The sequence below is a fragment of the Eublepharis macularius genome, chromosome 6 (genome assembly GCF_028583425.1).
Source record: "Eublepharis macularius isolate TG4126 chromosome 6, MPM_Emac_v1.0, whole genome shotgun sequence".
NCBI classification, from domain to species: Eukaryota; Metazoa; Chordata; class Lepidosauria; order Squamata; family Eublepharidae; genus Eublepharis; species Eublepharis macularius.
The window spans coordinates 76,183,038-76,202,472 of NC_072795.1; the positions used below are offsets into that span (position 1 = coordinate 76,183,038).

At 42.7% G+C, this 19,435-nt stretch overlaps 2 protein-coding genes across 2 annotated transcripts in view; one reads left to right on the forward strand and one right to left on the reverse strand.

The window, feature by feature from the left end:
* Window positions 1-19,435, reverse strand: part of LOC129332688 (guanylate cyclase 2G-like) — a 95,639-nt gene that overhangs the window by 67,976 nt on the left and 8,228 nt on the right. The window contains exons 3-5 of the mRNA XM_054983918.1: window positions 8,017-8,365; window positions 3,943-4,052; window positions 1,929-2,111 (exon numbers count right to left, since the gene is read on the reverse strand). Of these exons, the coding sequence (XP_054839893.1) occupies window positions 1,929-2,111; window positions 3,943-4,052; window positions 8,017-8,365 (642 nt within the window). The remainder of the gene's footprint in view (window positions 1-1,928; window positions 2,112-3,942; window positions 4,053-8,016; window positions 8,366-19,435) is intronic.
* ACSL5 (acyl-CoA synthetase long chain family member 5) overlaps window positions 9,288-19,435 on the forward strand; it is a 55,952-nt gene continuing 45,804 nt past the window's right edge. Inside the window, exon 1 of the mRNA XM_054982834.1 lies at window positions 9,288-9,366. The gene's annotated coding sequence lies outside the window, so the exon portion shown is untranslated. The remainder of the gene's footprint in view (window positions 9,367-19,435) is intronic.

Here is a 19,435-nt window from a genome sequence, read left to right on the forward strand (position 1 = left end):
GTGCCAGTTCTTAGGGTCAGGAGTCTTGGGGTGATCCTGCATACCTCCCTGAAAATAGAGGCAAAGGTCGCAGCAGTTGTCAGGTCTTCTTTTTTCCACCTACGACAGACCAGGCAACTTGTCCGCTACCTGGCTACCTGTGACTTAACTATAGTGATCCAGGCAGCGGTAATCTCTAAGTTAAATTACTGTAACTCGCTCTACGCGGGCCTACCCTTGAGCCTGACCCGGAAATTGCAGGTGATGCAAAATGCAGCGGCGTGCGTCATTATGAAAGCACAAAATAGGGCGCATATTACACCAATACTGCGCGAGCTGCATTGGCTGCCAGTGGAGTACTGGATCAGGTTCAAGGTTCTAGTATTGACCTATAAGGCCTTTTGTGGACTGGGGCCAGTGTACTTGTGGGACCGTCTCTCCCAGGATTTATGGACTAAGGAACTTGGGCTTCAGAAAAAGAGAGCCTTTATCTTTAAGTGAAAATTAGAAAATTATACTTATATTTGTCACAGAGAAAATCAGAAGCCTTCTTGTAGTGTATTTAGGTTTTTTTTCCTTTCTATTTTTTTTTGTTCTGTCTGTGTGTTTTGTTATTTTTGTTTGTTACCTGATTTTTTGTGTGGTTAGTTTTTGTGTAACTGTATCTTCACATTTGTCTTCTTTTTAATAAATAAAAATATATTTTTAAAAAAGAAAATGGCCAGTTGTAGATTTAATGGTTATGAAACATGAGATGGCCTAGGATCAATGTCCTTCTTTTAAGGAAGTAGTTGACTGTGTTCACTGACTAAAATTTACATTGAAGCACCCTGTCCTTAAGGAATAAAACCAAGACTGCTAAAATTATAGTTTTTAATGCATTTATAAAATTATGCATGGGGTGGGGAAAGTAGATAGAGAACTTTGTCTCCCATAACAATAGGTCTCTGGGGCACTGAATGAAGTTGATGGGCAACAGATTCAGGAACATATACAAGGAAGCACTGCTTTATTCAGCAAGTAAGAAACCTGTGTAATTGTGGCAAAACAGCTATGTCACAGGTGTTGTGATTACCACTAACATGGTGGCTTTAAGCAAGAATTAGACAAATTCACTGACTTCTATAAGTGGCTATTAGCCATTTAAATTGAATCTCCATGTTCAGGGGCAATACACCACTCAATGTCAGTTGCTAGGGTGAATTAGGTTGAACATCTTGTGAAACAGGATCCTGAACTACATAGATTATTGATCTGATTCCGCAGGTCTACTGTTGAGTTATTTTGCTAGTATTTGAGAGCCAGTACATTCTGCATATTCGTGTACAAGCTCTAACAGACTTTCCAATAAACTGTGTAGGTGAATGGTAGAGCTTGGTGTTTTATGCACATTCAGTTTTCACACTTGGAACTTGTGAAAAGTTCTGACTGACCTATGGGATGGTATGTACAGGTACAGTTGAGGCCTGATTACAGGGGCTTTTATACTGAAATATATTCATTGAGTCTATAATGCTGCAGCCAGCATAATAAAATCAACACAGAAGTGCAGTATATAGACAGTCTGTTATTCTTTGTGGAAACCCCACCAACATGTATTCAGTGTTTGATCACTGCGACCCAATTGTTATGTAAAAACATAGGAAAGACTACCATGCTACTAGATACAATTTTTAAAAAAGATTTCTTATACAGAGACAAAAGGGAAATTTCTACATTGTGGGAAACATTAGGTAAGTTGAACAGAACAGGGCCTCCAATTCATTTCAATACAAGTCTCACCTAGTTGTTTAATTAGCTCAATTGTTAGTTAAAATGCTTTGCATACTGCAGATTTGGTAGCATAAGCAACAAGTGAAATGAGAGGAAAGAAGCAGTCTGGGTTTCTTTGGGCAAACTTATTATGCCCATATTTGAAGTTATACTTCTAGAACAGTTATAAATGAGACCTCATCTTGTGAAGAAAGAAATCTGTCAGAGGAGTTCTTCAGTTTTTCATGGATATCCGTGACAAAATTAGAAAAAGTGTTGTATTCTCTGTAGGAACTCAGGGCTATTAAAAATACGGGCTGATAGGCATCTAAGACACTGCTGTTCTTCTCATTATTCCATATTTCTTTCAAAAAATTGTCCTGAAAAACAAAAGAGGCACTAAAATGTAGTAAGTTTTCAATATTCAGAATGCAGTAAACAGCTTTCCATCATTTCTTCTATCTCTAGTAAGAATAGAGTACTACATGTGATAATCTCAAATGCTTAATATAATAACCAATCTATACATTACTCAGAAGAAGTATTTTTAAGTATCCTATGTGATGAAATAGCTCTTTTCTGTACTTTTCAAGAGATGTTGGAAACTCCAGGCCTCACAGAAGAAATGGCCCCACTGAAGCTCCCCTCTTTGTCCCAGTTTCTAGGAGGGCTGGCATGGAAAAGAACAGTGTCAGTCCCTCTTACAACAATTCAGCCCAGAATTATGCTACTTCAGTCTACTATCCCACTTATGGTTGCCAACTCTGGGTTTAGAAATTCCTAGAGATTTGGGGGTGGAACCTGGGGAGCGTGGAATTTAGAGAAGGACTGCAGTTGGTATAAAGCCAGAGAGTCCACCCTCCAAAGCAGCCATTTTTTCCCAGGGGAACTGTTCTCTGTAGTCTGGAGATCTGTTGAAATTCCAGGAGATTTCCAGGCCCTACCTGGAGGTTGGCAAACTGAATCCTACTTCTGTGTAGATCACTTCACTTTTGACCACCAAATTCCTATAGAAAATGTCTGAAGTACATGAGATGGAAGAAATAGGATCACTCTTTCCTTTTCTAACTCATCACCAATTAAACAGGACTGTTAGGATCCAAAAGGAAGATCATTTATTAGTTGACAAGTTGGTATGATTTTCTGAAGTATAATCAGGTTTTATTGTTTGAGCTATTTATTTATTTGATTTTTCCCCACCTTTCTATATAAGGAATACCCAGGATACTATATAATAATAAACTGAATATAATTTCCATTCAAAATAAATAATCATTAATACCTAAAAGCAGCAAACACATTATTACAGTCAATATAGAAGGCTAAAATGTAAACAAACAAATAAGAAAACAGTATAAAAACAACATAAAAGACTAAATAAAATAAGTATATAGGTAGGCAAAGGAAGTCCCCTGTGCAAGCACCGAGTCATTACTGACCCAAATATTAAAATATCATATTGTAGTAGTCTAAGAGCCCTGGCGTGGAAGCTAAGTAGGGTCAGTTTTAGCTAGCAGTTGGATGGGAGACTTCCAAAGAAGACCAAGTAGCAGGTGGTAGCAAACCACCTCTGTTAGTCTTTTGCCTTGAAAACCCCACCAGGGGTCGCCATAAGTCAACTATGACTTGATGGCACTTTCTACCAGTATTCTAAGAAATTCACAAATCTCTCTAGAAGCAGTTTTACTTACCAATTTTCTTAAAGGCACTTTCTTATTGTGTACCTTGTTCTTTCACCACCTGGGCTTCCCTTATTATTACATTTTAATGTAATAATTTTTTAAAGCTGTATATATGGTTCTCCTCCTCCCCATATTTAACTTCATAACAACCTGTGAGGTAAGTTAGGCTGCCTGGCTGAAGGTTATCTCGTAAACTCCATGGATGAATAGGGATTTGAGATCAGATCTTGTTGGCAGAACCATGATGAGGTGGAGGTGGAGTGGGAACTATCAGTAAAAAATTACAGGATTTCTGATCACTCTGGTGGCCTATGGAACTGGGAAAATCATGTGATTTCTTTTCATGTTTGAGTGGTTTGGGTCGGGAGAAGTCTCCAAAGGAAATTTTTGTCTGGAAGCTTATGGTGGTTTAATCCAGCTGCATGATAAAATTGCCCTTAATTTTTTTCCTACACCTAGAAATCAATGATTTACATTTTTAATTCTTTGAAACAAGATAATCAAGAAATAGTGCTTCAAAAGTACTGACCTCGAATTGCTGTAGTACGAAAAATACATATGTTCCATTGGCCATACCCAGTTCTCTGGCCTCTAACAAAATAGACCTTGCATCCAAAGAGCTGCAGATTAAAATAATAACTGCAAAAGAAAAGTGGAAATTAATTCTCATTTCATCTGAAAAATGTCAATGAGAGCCAGTTTGGTGTAGTGGTTAAGAGTGGCAGGACTCTAATCAGAGGAACCAGGTTTGATTCCCCACTCCTCCTCTTGAAGCCAGCTGTCTGACCTTGGGTCAGACTCAGCTTCTCAGAGCTCTCTCAGCCACACTTTACAGGGTGATTGTTGTGAGGATAATAATAACACAGTTTGTAAAGTGCTCTGTGTTAAGTTGTCCTGAAGGGCAGTATATAAATCAAATGTTGTTGTTGTTATAGTGTAGTGACTACAACACCTCAAGTAGATTTAGAAAAGGTTTTTCTCTGCCTAACTGTGGAGAGCAGAAAATGTTATACTAGATGGACCAGTGATCATGTTAATAAATATCTTGGCTCTTTCAAAACCCAATCCAGAAATATTTAAGTATTGGAGGTGGAATAGGATAGTGGCCAGGAGGGCATGGTCTCACTTATTCATCATGCATAGGGCAACTAGACGAGAGACTCTTAAGGAGAGAGCAAAATCATGCATAGGGAACAGAAGAGGAAAGGTTGCAAAATAATAGTTCATGAAATTAATCCACTGTTGATAGTGAATACATATTGTTAGGCTGAATTTATTATCCATTTCCTCATAGAAAGGAAGAGAAAACATGACCACTGACCGTGAAATGAGCAGTAGTGATGAACTCAATTTCAAAATTCATGTTCTTTTTGTTTTGTTTTTAGATATCTACAGGCATAAATTTACAAATATACTAACAGTGCAATCCTAAGCAGAGTTACTCCAGTCCAAGCCCATTTAAATCAACGGGCTTAGATTGAAGTAACTCGGATTGCACTGTAAATTTACTAAAGAAGATCCAAACAAAAACATTTCCATTATAAATGTCTGTAATCTGATCAAAATTATTTCTGACAATCAAGCATAGGTAAGAAAAATCAAAAAGAGTCCAGTAGCACCTTTAAGACTAACCAATTTTATTGTAGCATAAGCTTTCGAGAATCAAGTTCTCTTCGTCAGATGCCTGATACAGAGACTGGTCAAATACAGAAGAGGAAGAGAGAGAAGAGGCAATTAGGGGGAGGAAGGGGGAGGGTGCAATCAAAACATTCCTTTGCTAGTATATGTAAACATCTCCTTTTAGTGTGTGTATCAGTTGGCTTCAAAGGAGTTTGCCCTGTTAGTTTGTAGCAGCCAAACAGCTAGACCATCCAATTCCAATGCAGTATGGGCCTTCGATAACCACAGCTCTCCCTGCCAGATGCATCTGACAAAGAGGTCTGTGGTTCCCGAAAGCCCACGCCAGGTGCCACTGAGCTCCCCCAGACCCCACCTCTGTAAAGGAAATCTGTTACCTGTGGTAATGTGATAACCATTCATAGTCCCTATTCAGTCCCAGCTTGACAGAGTCAAATTTGCATATGAATTCCAGTTCAGCAGCCTCCCATTGGATTTTGTTTTTGAAAGGTTTCTGTTGAACTACAGCGACCTTTAAGTCTTTGATGGAATGTCCTGGTAGATTGAAGTGTTCTCCCACTGGTTTCTGGACGTTTCCATTTCTAATGTCAGATTTGTGTCCATTTATTCTTTTGCGTAGAGGTTGGCTGGTTTGTCCAATGTACAGAGCAGAAGGACATTGTTGGCACATGAGGGCATATATCAGATTGGAGGATGAGCAGCTGTAAGAGCCAGAGACGGTGTAGTTGATGCCACTGGGTCCTGTAATTGTATTCCCTGGGTAGATATAGGGGCAGAGCTGGCATCTGGGTCTGTTGCAGGACCTGGTACCTGTGCTGGTGACTCTGCTGGCCGATTCATGGTTGTGAGTGAGAAGTCGTTTAAGGTTGGGGGGCTGTCTGTAGGCAAGGAAAGGTCTTCCACCCAGGGCTTCTGAGAGAGAGGTATCATTTTCCAGGATGGGTTGTAGCTCACTGATGATACGTTGGATGGGTTTGAGCTGGGAGCTATAGGTGACAACCAGTGGTGTTCTGTTGTTAGTTCCTTTAGGTTTTTCCTGGAGTAGACTGTTTCTGGGTACTAGTCTGGCCCTGTTGATTTGTTTCTTCACTTCATTTGGTGGGTACTGTAGTCCCAAAAATGCTTGTAAATCTCTTAAGTGTGAGTCTCGGTTGAGAGCATTGGAGCAGATACGGTTGTAACGTAAGGCTTGGCTGTAGACAATAGACCGAGTGGTATGTTTAGGGTGGTAGCTGGAGGCATGTAGATATGAGTATCGGTCTGAGAGCTGTGGTTATCGAAGGCCCATACTGCATTTGGAATTGGATGGTCTAGCTGTTTGGCTGCTACAAACTAACAGGGCAAACTCCTTTGAAGCCAACTGATACACACACTAAAAGGAGATGTTTACATTTCCAAGCAAAGGAATGTTTTGATTGCCTCCACGCTAATTGCATTCTGTCCCCTTGTGATATATGTCCCCTTCTTTCTCCCCTCTCTCTCCTCCTCTTCTGTATTTGACCAGTCTCTGTATCAGGCATCTGACGAAGAGAACTTGATTCTCGAAAGCTTATGCTACAATAAAATTGGTTAGTCTTAAAGGTGCTACTGGACTCTTTTTGCTTTTGCTACCACAGACTAACACGGCTAACTCCTCTGCAAGCATAGGTAAGAAACATCCAATTCGAAAGTTATACAGGTACTGATTTCAGTTTCAGTGGGAGTAGTGGAGGAGAGGGTAGTGGAGGAAAGAGAATTACTCATGCCTGAAATTTTGTAGAGAGATTCCTTTTAGTGTAGAGTACAATATATCAGAATTTCATTCTAGATGAGTTTCTTCCCAGATAGGTGTGGTGGAGGGCAGTTATAGATGGCAATATGTTTCCCATTGACACCAGTGTTAATATCACCCAAATTCAATAATAATAACCTCAAGACACAATAATATTAAAGAATCTATAAATAGCTTCATGAACAAAACAAACCCAAATTCAGTGAGCCTGCACTGTGACAAAGGTAAACAATACTTTGAAAGACATATCTATTAGCATAATAATTCTAGTAACAAGTGGGAGATTTTTACTTGGGTTTTGGTCTAAATGCACAAAGGGACTGTTGAGAAACTAGTGAAAGAGGAACATGAGCAAAGGTTTAATATGCTTAAGGTTGCAGAGCATGACCTAGCAATCTATGAGAGACCACAAGGTGGGGACATGGGAAGTAGTGGTGGCATGATGTCACTTCCAAAAAATCTTGTAAGTGACATCATATCTTTCTAGGACTCACTGGAAACTCTATGGTAAAACCATAAAGTTCATAGTGATTTCTAGAAAAGATTGCTGACACTTCCCATTTTTCCTAGAAGTGGCATCATGCCATTGGCCCAATAGCTATTGGCAACAGGAAATGGGAGCTGGGGGGGGCTCCCTTCCCCCCAGTGAGGGCCAGGTATCCCTGAATATGCTCCCCATCCTTTCTACTGAAAGCATTGGTATCCCTGCATGAAGGAAGGACACAGATGGACCTAATCAAAGGTAAAGACAGGTGAAATGTGGAGAGAAGTCATAATGCAGTGAGCTACAATAATTTTCTTATCACTGAGGAAAAGGGATATCACTGGGCAGATCCACAAATAAACTACTTGTTGATCCAAATATTTGGGAAAATTGTAACAATTATTACACTGATCCTTCAGGGGGGGAAACAAATCCAGAAGTGTATGCCTTACATTACAAAATGTGCTAATAAACTGCTTTACATTCTAATACTGTGAACTTTAATATATTTCCTGGTCTTTTTGCATGATGTTTCCTGAAGCAGCTGCTACTTCCTATTTTTAGAAACAAGATTAGTGGTTAAGTTTATTCATTGTCACATATGTCTTTTTTCCCGTCACATATGTCTTTTCCACATATGTCTCCCCCCACTAAGTTCTCAGAACTTGCCCTTAAATACAATTATTTGAACCCTTTTTTAAAAAACTTACTTCTAGCAGCAGAGGATATATAGATGAGATTTTCCTCATGGAGGCTTTGATCTTTTGTATTGTATCTCACCTTAGCCGTGATAGTAAAATTGATTTTGAGTTGGTTTTCTACAGATGCCCACAGTTCTTCTGTTTCAGCCCAAGTGAAAACATCACTTGAGCTTCCAAAGAGACCCACATATCTCCATCCAAAATACTGGAGAGTTTTACACAGTACTTCCCCCACCCTCTGCAGAGGGGAGACGAGATTGATGTAAGTATCGTAAAGAAATGAGTTGTCCAGCTTGGCAGTGTGGCCAACAAACCCAAACATGGGAATATTCCACTGAGAAGCTAGTAAACCGGAAACCTGGGTAGGAAAAACAGAAAGAATCGTGGGAATAGGTACCATTTTTACTCTGCATGTAATATTCTTAAAGCGAATGCTGATTCACTTATTTCAATTGTAGATCTCCTTTTAAATTTATTTAGAAACTAAGCAATATCATAATCATATATGTTTACATGATAGCAGTATATTTACCCCGTCCCCAACTCTGATGAAGAAAGTCTGTCAAAGTGCAACATTTGGGTATAATACTTTGTACACAATATTAATTTTTGTTCTGATTCCATTGTGAACCATTTACTCACAGCAGTCTTTGGGAATAATTATGTGAATGAGTATAAGAACCATTTCAGAGAAGTGTGCCCTGTATGAAAGCTTAAAAATGATGCTCAAAATCACTTTAAGTTTTGGCTTTTGCAAAACCATCTACAATGAATGTATACTGTATCTGTGTAATGCTTCACTTTTTGTGTTCTGCATGCAGTGGCTCTGATTTAAAGACCTGTGGTAGCTCCACACAGAGTCCTCCTGACCACAGTTCTCTGAAATGACAGGTGCAGTTTCATGTGTGCCAAGATATAACTGCCTGTGTACCATTTCAGTTAGTATGCATATTGTAGTATCCTACCCTGTATAGGCTCAGTTGATTAGTATGCTTGAGAGCAATGCAAAGAACTTTCTTCACCAATTTGATTGCTGTATCTATCCATGGAGAAAACAATACATGTTTCATAAACATAGCCCAACATATTACCTTTATGATTCACTTCTGTGGGAGTTTTCTTTCATCCTCACTTTGCTGAGCTAGATGATTACTTGGTTGTTGGGCAACTGAAACCATTAAAATCAACATGCTATACCTGTCAGTCATGGGACTGTATATTACCCAAGTTGTGAGTTGTTGCCTAAGTCACTGTTTCCTGTACCTTCCTTCGTACATACCTGGAGATGTCTGTGTGCACAAAAGAAAACCTTAGTCTTAAGGAAGCAGCAGACCTGCTTAGTTGTCAACTGGCTCTGTGGTGAGTGCTTATTTTCCTAAGTTTTATTTTTTGTTTTTGATCGTACTCTACAGCTGCACCTACTACTCACTGAGTATTACGCATCATTAAATTTTACATTTAGTAAATGACTATTCCTAAGGAAATGAGTTTATTTAGTTAATTATTTATGTCATTTATAGTCTGCCTTTCTTACTCACTGAGATCAGTACAATCAGTAGCAAGGACAAGGGTAGGCATTTCCATAGTGTCAAGGACATTTCCATAAACAGTGTCATAGGGCAGATGAATACAAGTTTACAGAGACATAGCATTAGCAAGGATCCAATACAGGGTTGAAGGATCACTGAAACAGAACATAATCCATTCTAGAATTAACATTAGAAAACATGAAGCACAAGCAGTACATACTGTCAGGGTTAGAATGTTTTTTCTGAGTATGTAACCAAAGAGACTCCTTATTAATTCTTTCAGTATTCTAAGTGCTTTATTCACAGGTGCCAAGATGTTCCAAGCAGCTATCTCACAGAAGAGGATTGTTTTGGCTATCGCTTTTTTAGCCTTGGGAAACTTTCGCTTTCTCAGCTTCAAAGAGATTCTTTTGAGAACTATGGGGGGGGGAGGTTGGGTCTGCTGGGATCTGATACTTTGTACCTCATGCTTTGCCTGTCATTCATAACAATACACGTGTACCAACCCAGATATTGCATCTGGGCCAGTGGACTATAATGATTGCTTTTTCAGTAAATCTTTTTGGAAACAACGGACTCTTGTCTGATTGCAGAAGGTAGTCTAGATTACAATTATTATTTAGCCACAGATCTGACATTTTGTTACGAATCACATTTTTTCCAATGCCTAAGCCAGAGAAGACGGATTCCAAAGTTGTACTCGACAGGGACCCTTTGTTCGGTCCATATGCATCCCCCGGCTCTCAAGGACTGGAACCTCAAGGACCCGTTCAAAGAGGAACAGGGTCCTCTGTTACTACAATCTACACCCTCGCGCCCAGTAGGACAAATACCCGGCCTACAGCAGCCGCTGACCCGCTGATCTCTTTGCTGACGCCAACACAGTGGGGATCGAGGCCAAGGGACGTGAGGGAGAGGAGAGCAAGTACAGTGTTCATGCAAGCCCCGATGGAAGGCCGTCGGAGCCTGGAGTTGATTGCAGAGCATTCCAGTAGTCAACCCTGGTATTACTGGAATCAAGAGGCTGACCAGTTGGAATGGGATCAAAGGGCCTCGGAGAGCACCCACACCTGGGAAACGTCACGCCGCGATGTGATGAGTTGGGACTATGTGGAGGTCGTTCCGTGGACAAGACATCAAGATCCGAATGAAAACTCGTTGATACAATTACAAAGTCGAACCATAGCTGTAGATGCTGGAATTTCTGCGGTCACAGGATTAGCTAAAGGAATCCTGGCGGGGAGATCGCAAGATGAGCAAGGTACGGGGACCCAAGGCATGGGAGAAATAAGACCTTGGCCCCGAGCAACCTGTGCGGAATCCTATACCGAATATGGAGAGGCCCCGCAGGGACCCGGTTAACCCCCCTATCAAGGTGTGGGGACCGAAGCCACCGCAGTGGACTCGAGTCGAGTTCAGGTTTTAGAAGAGAGACTGACTAACATGGAGGAAAGTTTGGCCCATGCAGTTCATCTACTCTCTGTGCTAGTGGTTGGGGGAACAGAAGGGAATCAAACAGCCCCTGCAGGTTTGCAGACTATCAGTCAAAGCCTGGCACATCTGCAGAAAATCGTTCCTCAGACAGAGACGGCGGGCCCGAGCCAACCCCCCCGATTTCTGACGACCCGGTCGAGCAACCGTCTAACCCGGTTCCGCAACAAGACGATGAGGAGTCGTCCGATTCCGAAGAGGAAGATTCCGAGGAGGATAGAAGAGGGGGACAACCAACGGAGCCTCCAACCACCCCGACCACTCAATCTGGGGGCACTCCTCAGCTTCCACCAGGGGGGACCCCGACAGTCATACCAACCACGAGTCAACCTCAGGGGCCACCTCTCGTCACGCCAACAACAGTTCCGCTACAAATAGTGCCGATAACCATAACTCAAACGGGAGGTCAACCATTTTTGCCGAGGCTCGTGGCACTGATACCAAGAGGCACCACGCCCAGACAGACTCCGTTGCCAGGACTCGTGCCTCGGGGAACCACGCCACGACCACATCTAACGCCAGGGCCCCCTCCACTGCTACAGCCAGTGCCGAGAGGTACCCCCCCAGTGCTACCCATACCAAGAGGACCCCCTCCACCTCTCCAGCCTATTCCGAGAGGACCCCCTCAGCCAGTACAACCAATTCCGGGGGGGCCTCCTCCGCGGCTTCCACAACCGAGACCCCAACAACCTCCGTTTCAACCACCGCCACAACCAGTACCACTCGATTACTATCCGGTGCCAGCGCCTGGTGCTAGACCGCAGGAGTTACCGATGGGTTGGGTAAAACTGGAAGCCACGTTTGATGGAGATCCTTCCAAGTTAGGATTTTTCCTCGTGCAAGCCTTACAATTCTTTAATCGGTGGGGACATTTGTTTGGAGATGAAGCCAGCCAAATCGAACACTTGGGATCCCGTCTTCAAGGAAAGGCTGCAGATTGGTATGTAGCCCTCTATGATGTAGGGGCCCCCGAGTTAAATACTCTTCAAGGGCTAGTAGATGCACTATGAGCCCAATACGAAGATCCTTTAGAGGAAACGAGAGCTAGGACTGAATTGCAGTCCATTAGGCAAGGCAACATGTCGGCTAGAGACTATGTTACAAAATTCCGACAGCTGGCCGCCAAATGCCCAAGGTGTGAGGAGTCCACCAAAATAATTCTGTTAAAACAAGGCATGAATCCCAAATTGTTGGACAGAGCCCTCATGCAAGATAATCCCCCCACCATCTTGGGGTGGATTCAGTTAACTTGTGAAGTAGAAAATCGCCTGCAAGAAGTGCGCTTAGTCGAGCAACAGCAAAACACTGGACAAAGGCGCTCTTCAGTACTGGTGAGAGGAAGTAGGGATGCTGGGTATGCTACCAGAGGAGCAAGAGATGCTAGATGGCAACAAGGATTGTGCCTGCAGTGTGGACAAAGCGGTCACTTTGCGGCGCAATGTCCGTACCGGCCTGTGCAAAGAACTCCGTTCCAACTAAGGCATCCAGCCCCCGCCGCTCTACCTGTGCCAACCAGCCCGACGCCAGCTCCAAGAGCAACAAGGGGCAGAGGGACATCTCATAGAAATCCTCCCGAGAGAGGGTTAGAGCTAGAAGAAATTATGGACTATGATTCAACAGCTCTAATCGGGGAGGAAAATCCAGAGAGTCCTGCCTCGGGAAACGAAATGGATCTGTCGTAAAAGGACCCAAATGGCAGATCAAAGATCAGTCAGTTCCTACTCTGAACAGACCTCATGGGTCCATACTCTTCATACCAGTAACATTGGTTAATCCAGAAAGAAAAACGCATGTCCGCGTTCAAGCTCTCATAGACTCGGGCTGCTCTAGAGACATTATTGCACCGGCCCTAGTAAATGGATTAGTACTTCCCATTAAAGAGCTGGAAACTCCAGTTATTTTCGAACAAACGGATGGCACTAACATGAATCCTGTCACTACCGAAACCGTGCCAGTCATCACAGGCATGAGACAGCATTGGGAGACAAGATCATTCGTAATTAGTGCCACTGCCAAATATCCATTGATTCTGGGAAGTAGATGGTTGTGCGATCACAACCCCTACATAGACTGGGCAGTTGGGAGTATCACTTTTTCCCATGATACTTGTAAACATCACCGTTGGAACCAAAATTGGGGTAACAACCCTACCCTCATTGAGCAAGCCCTTCTAACTCAAGAAGAAATCAACCAAATAACTAAACAGTACAGGGCTTACACCCAAGCTTTCACTGAAGAAGAAGCCAACTCTTTACCTCCCCACAGGAGGACGGATTGTGCCATGGAGATATTACCAGGTGCATCTTTGCCCAAAGGCAGACTATACCATGAGCCCTAACAAACGTGAAGAACTCAGTAAATTCATTAATACCAATCTTCAAAGAGGATTCATCCAACCCGCTAATAGCCCGCATGCTGCCCCAGTACTTTTCGTTAAGAAGAAAGATGGGGGACTAAGACTTTGCACAGACTTTAGAGGACTAAACGCAGTATCCTCCAGCAACGCCTACCCCATCCCACTCATCCGAGATTTACTCAACGTCGTGGCACAAGGTAAGATCTTTACAAAATTGGATTTAAAAGATGCTTACTTCCACATTCGTATCAGAGCAGGTGATGAATGGAAAACCGCTTTTAATACGCCCCTCGGCCAGTATGAGTATTTGGTTATGCCGTTTGGCCTGGCCGGGGCCCCATCGGTTTTCATGTCCATGATCAATGAAGTATTGCATGAATTCTTATATAAAGGAGTGGTGGTGTACCTAGATGATGTCTTAATTTATTCAGAATCGGAAGAAGAACATGTAGAGCTCGTGAAGAGAGTTCTGACTACTCTAATGTGTAACAAATTACCCATTAAACTGTCCAAATGTGAATTTCACAAAACAGAACTCACTTATCTGGGATATTGCATCTCTAAAGATGGTCTGAAAATGGACCCAGGCAAAGTACAAGCCGTACAAAATTGGCAAACACCCACTACCCGCAAAGAATTACAATCCTTCTTGGGTTTTGCCAACTTCTATAGAGAATTTATAGCGAACTTTGCTCAAATAACACTCCCCCTAACCGAACTGTTAAAAACCAAAGACAAGGGGGACCAAGCCAAAAAACCAAGTGCCAAATTATCCTGGACGCCGGAGTGCCAAGCGGCGTTCAATCACCTTAAAACTCAGTTCGTTTCTGAACCCGCTCTACAACACCCCGATGAAAATCGCCCCTTCATAGTACAGGTTGATGCCAGCGACACTGCGATTGGAGGTGTCCTCTTGCAGAGGGGGGAGGACGGTAAACTTAAACCCTGTGCCTTCCTATCTCGGAAATTTTCTGAAGCTGAAAGAAATTGGAATGTTTGGGAGAAGGAGGCTTTCGCTGTAAAAAGCAGCACTCGCCGCCTGGAGGCACTGGCTAGAAGGAGCACGTCATCCTTTTGAAGTGTGGACAGACCACAAAAATTTAGAAGCCTTACGCAGTCCCAGAACAACTGCGTTGGGCGGAATATTTCTCTAAATTCAATTTCACTTTAAATTTTTTGCCTGGCAAAACTAACTTTCTTGCCGATGCTCTATCGCGCATGCCCCAACACAAGAGCAAGAGGGAGGAGACGATAGACACCGTCTTTTCGCCTACGCAATTAGGGGGAGTGGTGACAATGCGCAGCCGCGCAACCCAACCTCCCCAACCCAATCAAGGGTGGAGACTAAAACTGAAAGCTGAAGTGGAAAAGGAGGGGGGAACGTACCCAAAGAAAAATTGCAACAATCTGAACAAGGAGAATGGCTTTGGGGAGACCGCTTCTATGTACCCAGCAGTTTAAGGAAAGAAGTATTACAACGCTGTCACGACGCCCCTACGGCTGGACACTACGGGTACTTAAAAACACTCCATTTAGTGCAACGACAATTTTGGTGGCCGGGCATGCGCAAAGACATTTCTCAGTATGTAGCGTCATGCCCCATTTGTCTTAGTGCCAAATCCCGCAAGGGCAAACCGCCGGGACTGTTACAACCTTTAGAAACGCCAAGCAGACCATGGGAAACAATATCCATGGATTTTATTACCGATCTACCCCCCTCCAAGGGTCACAATTGTATTTTGGTCGTTGTGGATTTATTCTCCAAACAAGCTCATTTTATACCTTGCACCACTATACCTTCGGCTCGAAAACTAGCGGATATCTTTCTAAAACACATTGTAAAACTGCATTCTTTTCCATCAAAGGTGATTTCAGATCGCGGCGGGCAATTCGTTGCCAACTTCTGGCGGGAGCTTCTACAAATTATGGGAATTGAGCAAGGTTTAAGTTCAAGCCATCATCCTCAAACTGACGGACAGTCTGAGAAAACTAATCAAATATTGGAACAATTCCTCCGCTGTTATATTAATTTTCAACAAGACAACTGGATTGATTTGCTTCCCCTAGCAGAATTCTTGTATGATAACAGTGTACATGCCTCCACTGGAGAAACTCCCTTTAAAGTCGTTTATGGCTTCCACTTCAAGCCCTTCCCGTTTGAAGTGCTCCCCCCTCCTACTTCAGCAACCAAGGACGTTTCAGACTGGTGGGGGGAAGCTGCTCAACAATGGACTCTAATTAAAAAGCATCTAGACAAAGCCAAACAGAATTACAAAAAATACGCCGACCGCCATCGTGTGGCCGAATGGGAATTACAACCAGGAGATCTTGTTTACCTCTCAACAAAAAACTTGAAAGTAACTCAAACCAGCCACAAACTAGCTTTGAAATTTCTGGGACCCTTTCCTGTTCGTAAAGTAATCAATAAAGTGACTGTTGCCTTAGATTTGCCAAAAAAAACTTGCGCCATGTTCATGATACCTTCCATGTCAGCCTTTTAAAGAGAGCTCCACCAGCAGACCAATGGCACGCTCGAGCCCCTCCTATTCCAACCTTGATCGATGATCAAACCCATTATGAAGTACAACAAATTTTGGACTCTAAGCTTAAAAGAAATCAACTGTTTTATCTTATCAGATGGAAAGACTTTGACTCTGGGTTTGATGAATGGGTGCACTCTGTACATGTTCATGCTCCTAGGTTAATCAAAGCATTTCATAATCATTATCCGCATAAACCTGGGGGAGGGGCATCTTAGAGGGGGCAGAATGTCAGGGTTAGAATGTTTTTTCTGAGTATGTAACCAAAGAGACTCCATATTAATTCTTTCAGTATTCTAAGTGCTTTATTCATAGGTGCCAAGATGTTCCAAGCAGCTATCTCACAGAAGAGGATTGTTTTGGCTATCGCTTTTTCAGCCTTGGGAAACTTTCGCTTTCTCAGCTTCAAAGAGATTCTTTTGAGAACTATGGGGGGGGGGGAGGTTGGGTCTGCTGGGATCTGATACTTTGTACCTCATGCTTTGCCTGTCATTCGTAACAATACACGTGTACCAACCCAGATATTGCATCTGGGCCAGTGGACTATAATGATTGCTTTTTCAGTAAATCTTTTTGGAAACAACGGACTCTTGTCTGATTGCAGAAGGTAGTCTGGATTACAATTATTATTTAGCCACAGATCTGACACATACAAGTACATATTCAAAGCAACAGATAAGTTCACGGTTTAGCATTCTAATGGGTGAACGTAGCATAGCAGATCATCTATGTTGCTCACTATTGTGCGAAGGGCTGCACACAGGTTTGGTTTGGCATCCCTAGATGATGCTTTTCTCCCCTATCCTGATCAGTACTGTACTGTAGTGATAGAAGGTAGAAAGACATTCCCAAACATTTGTTAACTTTGTTAAGGACCTGTTAGTTTGAGGACATGCCTGAAGGTCATGTGATCTGTATTCTAGAAAAAAGGCTAAGAGACTTGTATACGCTGCTCTCCATATTTGTTTAAGCCATTCCTAATTCCTTTAGTCTGAGGACCCAATTACATTACAGTACTGAATGTTTCATGCTATACACTTTATGCTTCGTAGCAGTAAAACGTTCCAGAGGCAGAGCTGCCAAGTTTAGTTTCCTTTGGATGAAAGGGTACTGGTGATACAAGGGACAAAACTGATCTCTCATCAGTTCTGCTTGATGAACGATCAGGAAAATAACCAAAGTGGCCCTTCACTCTCTGGAATCTCTCTTCAGCTGTAGAAATTCACCACTTATCAGAATTTGAAGAGTTAGAAAGATGGCCATGGGACACAATCAGAGGGAGAAAGATGTGAGTCTTGAGTAGACATGAGCATGAACAGAAAAAAACAAACAACCATGGTTTGTATTGTGATGGCCTTTGGCCATATACGATTAAACCTACCAGTACCAGTACATGGTGTTCGTTGTTCGTTGCCATCCACGAACAAACAACAATGAACATCGATGAACATGACCTGTTCACAAACATGTTTGTTGTTCATTGTTTGTGGGGGCCAGCAGGCTCTCCTCCAGCCATAAAGATCCCTCCCACACCACTCCCGGAAACCCTATCTGAGCAGGCAGCAGGAAATGTACCAATAATAAATAATAGCTTGGCCCCAGAGCCTGGCAGCAGCCCTGGAACCTGAAGGGGTACCGCACCACTCCCAGAAACCTTACCTGAGCAAGCAGCAGGAAAGTTACCAGTAATAAATAATAGCTTGGCCCAGAGCCTGGCAGCAGCCCTGGAACTTGAAGAGGTAGATCCCTATCCCACACACACAAAGAAAATTCAAACTCCAATGCACTCTCCCTGTCTCTCTCTCAAAATGCCAACAGCAACTGTCTCTCACTCACTGTCTGCAAAACCAGATCTGGGAGCCCCCCTCCCCCCTGCTCTTTGCTTCCTTGTAACAAATTTGGAGCTCCACACTTGAAAGGAAGACCTGCCTATCAAGCTAAATTGGTCTTAGGATTGGAGTTTCCAAGGCAACAGCAGGAGTTCAGACAGAGTTCAGACAGTCCCTGCCTCCGGTTGCCAAGGAAATTGATTGCAGGTGTCAGATTGTCTGGCTTGACGAACAGCAATGAACAGCAATGACGACCAGCTGTTTGTTTAGAATGGGGCCTCACCAACAGCTTGTTTGCGAACAGCTGATTGGGCTGTTCGTGGCTTTTTTTAGTTCATATTGCTGTTCGTGCCCATCTCTAGTCTTGAGCAGAAATTTATCTGAATGGAAAGTTGTTGTTGTTTTGCAGACTCTAATGCAGTTTTAGCCCTTATGTCAGTATTCTCTCATCCAAAGGAAACTAAACTTGGTAGCTCTGCCTCTGGAACTTCTAAGTGTACAGCATGTAACAGAAAACATTCAGTAATGTAATGTAGCTAGGCCCACTAATGTAAACTTGACAGCCAAGTTCAGATCAATATTTTTAAGTAAAAAGGGGTTCTATAGTCTGTATACTAAACATATGTTTGGTTCGGTAAAAGAATATTAAATGGGTCAGTTGATATATTCCTAGTACTGTTTGTACAGAGTGCATTTTCTTGTAATAAGTGTGAGGCAAGCCAGCCTTTCCGGAACATATAAAAAGCATTCAGTTATCTCACTGGCTTAAAGATCTCTTTGAAGTCTCTTTAATCCACTTTTATTATTCAGCATTCCATCAGTAAAACTACCTTTCTTCACTGCAGCTACCTACACCTACAACCTCTAAGCTCAGAGAATTTAGCTATTCCAGATTATTATGTCACCTTCTCAGCACACCCAGATGGATGTTATCTCTCTTACTTAGCAGCTCTCAGATCTAGGCAGAGAACTGGCTGAAGAAACAGAATCTAATAAACAACTTTGATACCTGAGGGCCCTAAAATAAGTGGATTTGGTGCCCAGAAAAGGGGGGGGGGAGTTCCAAAGAATAGGGAAAGCAATAGAGCTAAGAAAAAGACAGAGTACAAGGTTTATCTGTGACTTCACAGGCTGAGGCTTTGCTAGAGGCAGCACTCATTAACCAATATGCTAAACAAACTATAAGCACCCTAAAATCTGCAGATAAATCCTCTATCCCCTCAGCCTTGGTCTTGAAGGCCAAAGCCACCAAGTAAGATTTCTGACTGCTAAACTCTGCTGTCTCAAGGACACTGAGAACTGCTGAATGTGCGAGACAGGCACCGGCCAAACTTCTCCCAAACCTGCTGCCCTCCTAAAGATGCCAAACTCCTGTAAATGCCTAAGGTAAGCTGTCCTAGTGCTTGGGGCTAGAGATACCACACCATTCACTGCTTTTCCACCTCCCAGGCTACCAGAGTCTTTCATGCATTGGGGTTGGTACAGTCTCGCCCGATATCAACTCCCAAAAACACTGCTCCTGGGAATAAGACAGGGCATCCACGATGCCTGGTACATATCGTGCTTTAAATGTAATATGAAGCTGGTGTCTCAACAAGGACTGCATGTACCTCAAAGTAATCTTCCTACTGGTATAAAAACCCTGGTATAAAAACCCTGTAAGAATGATGCACAAGTGTCCAG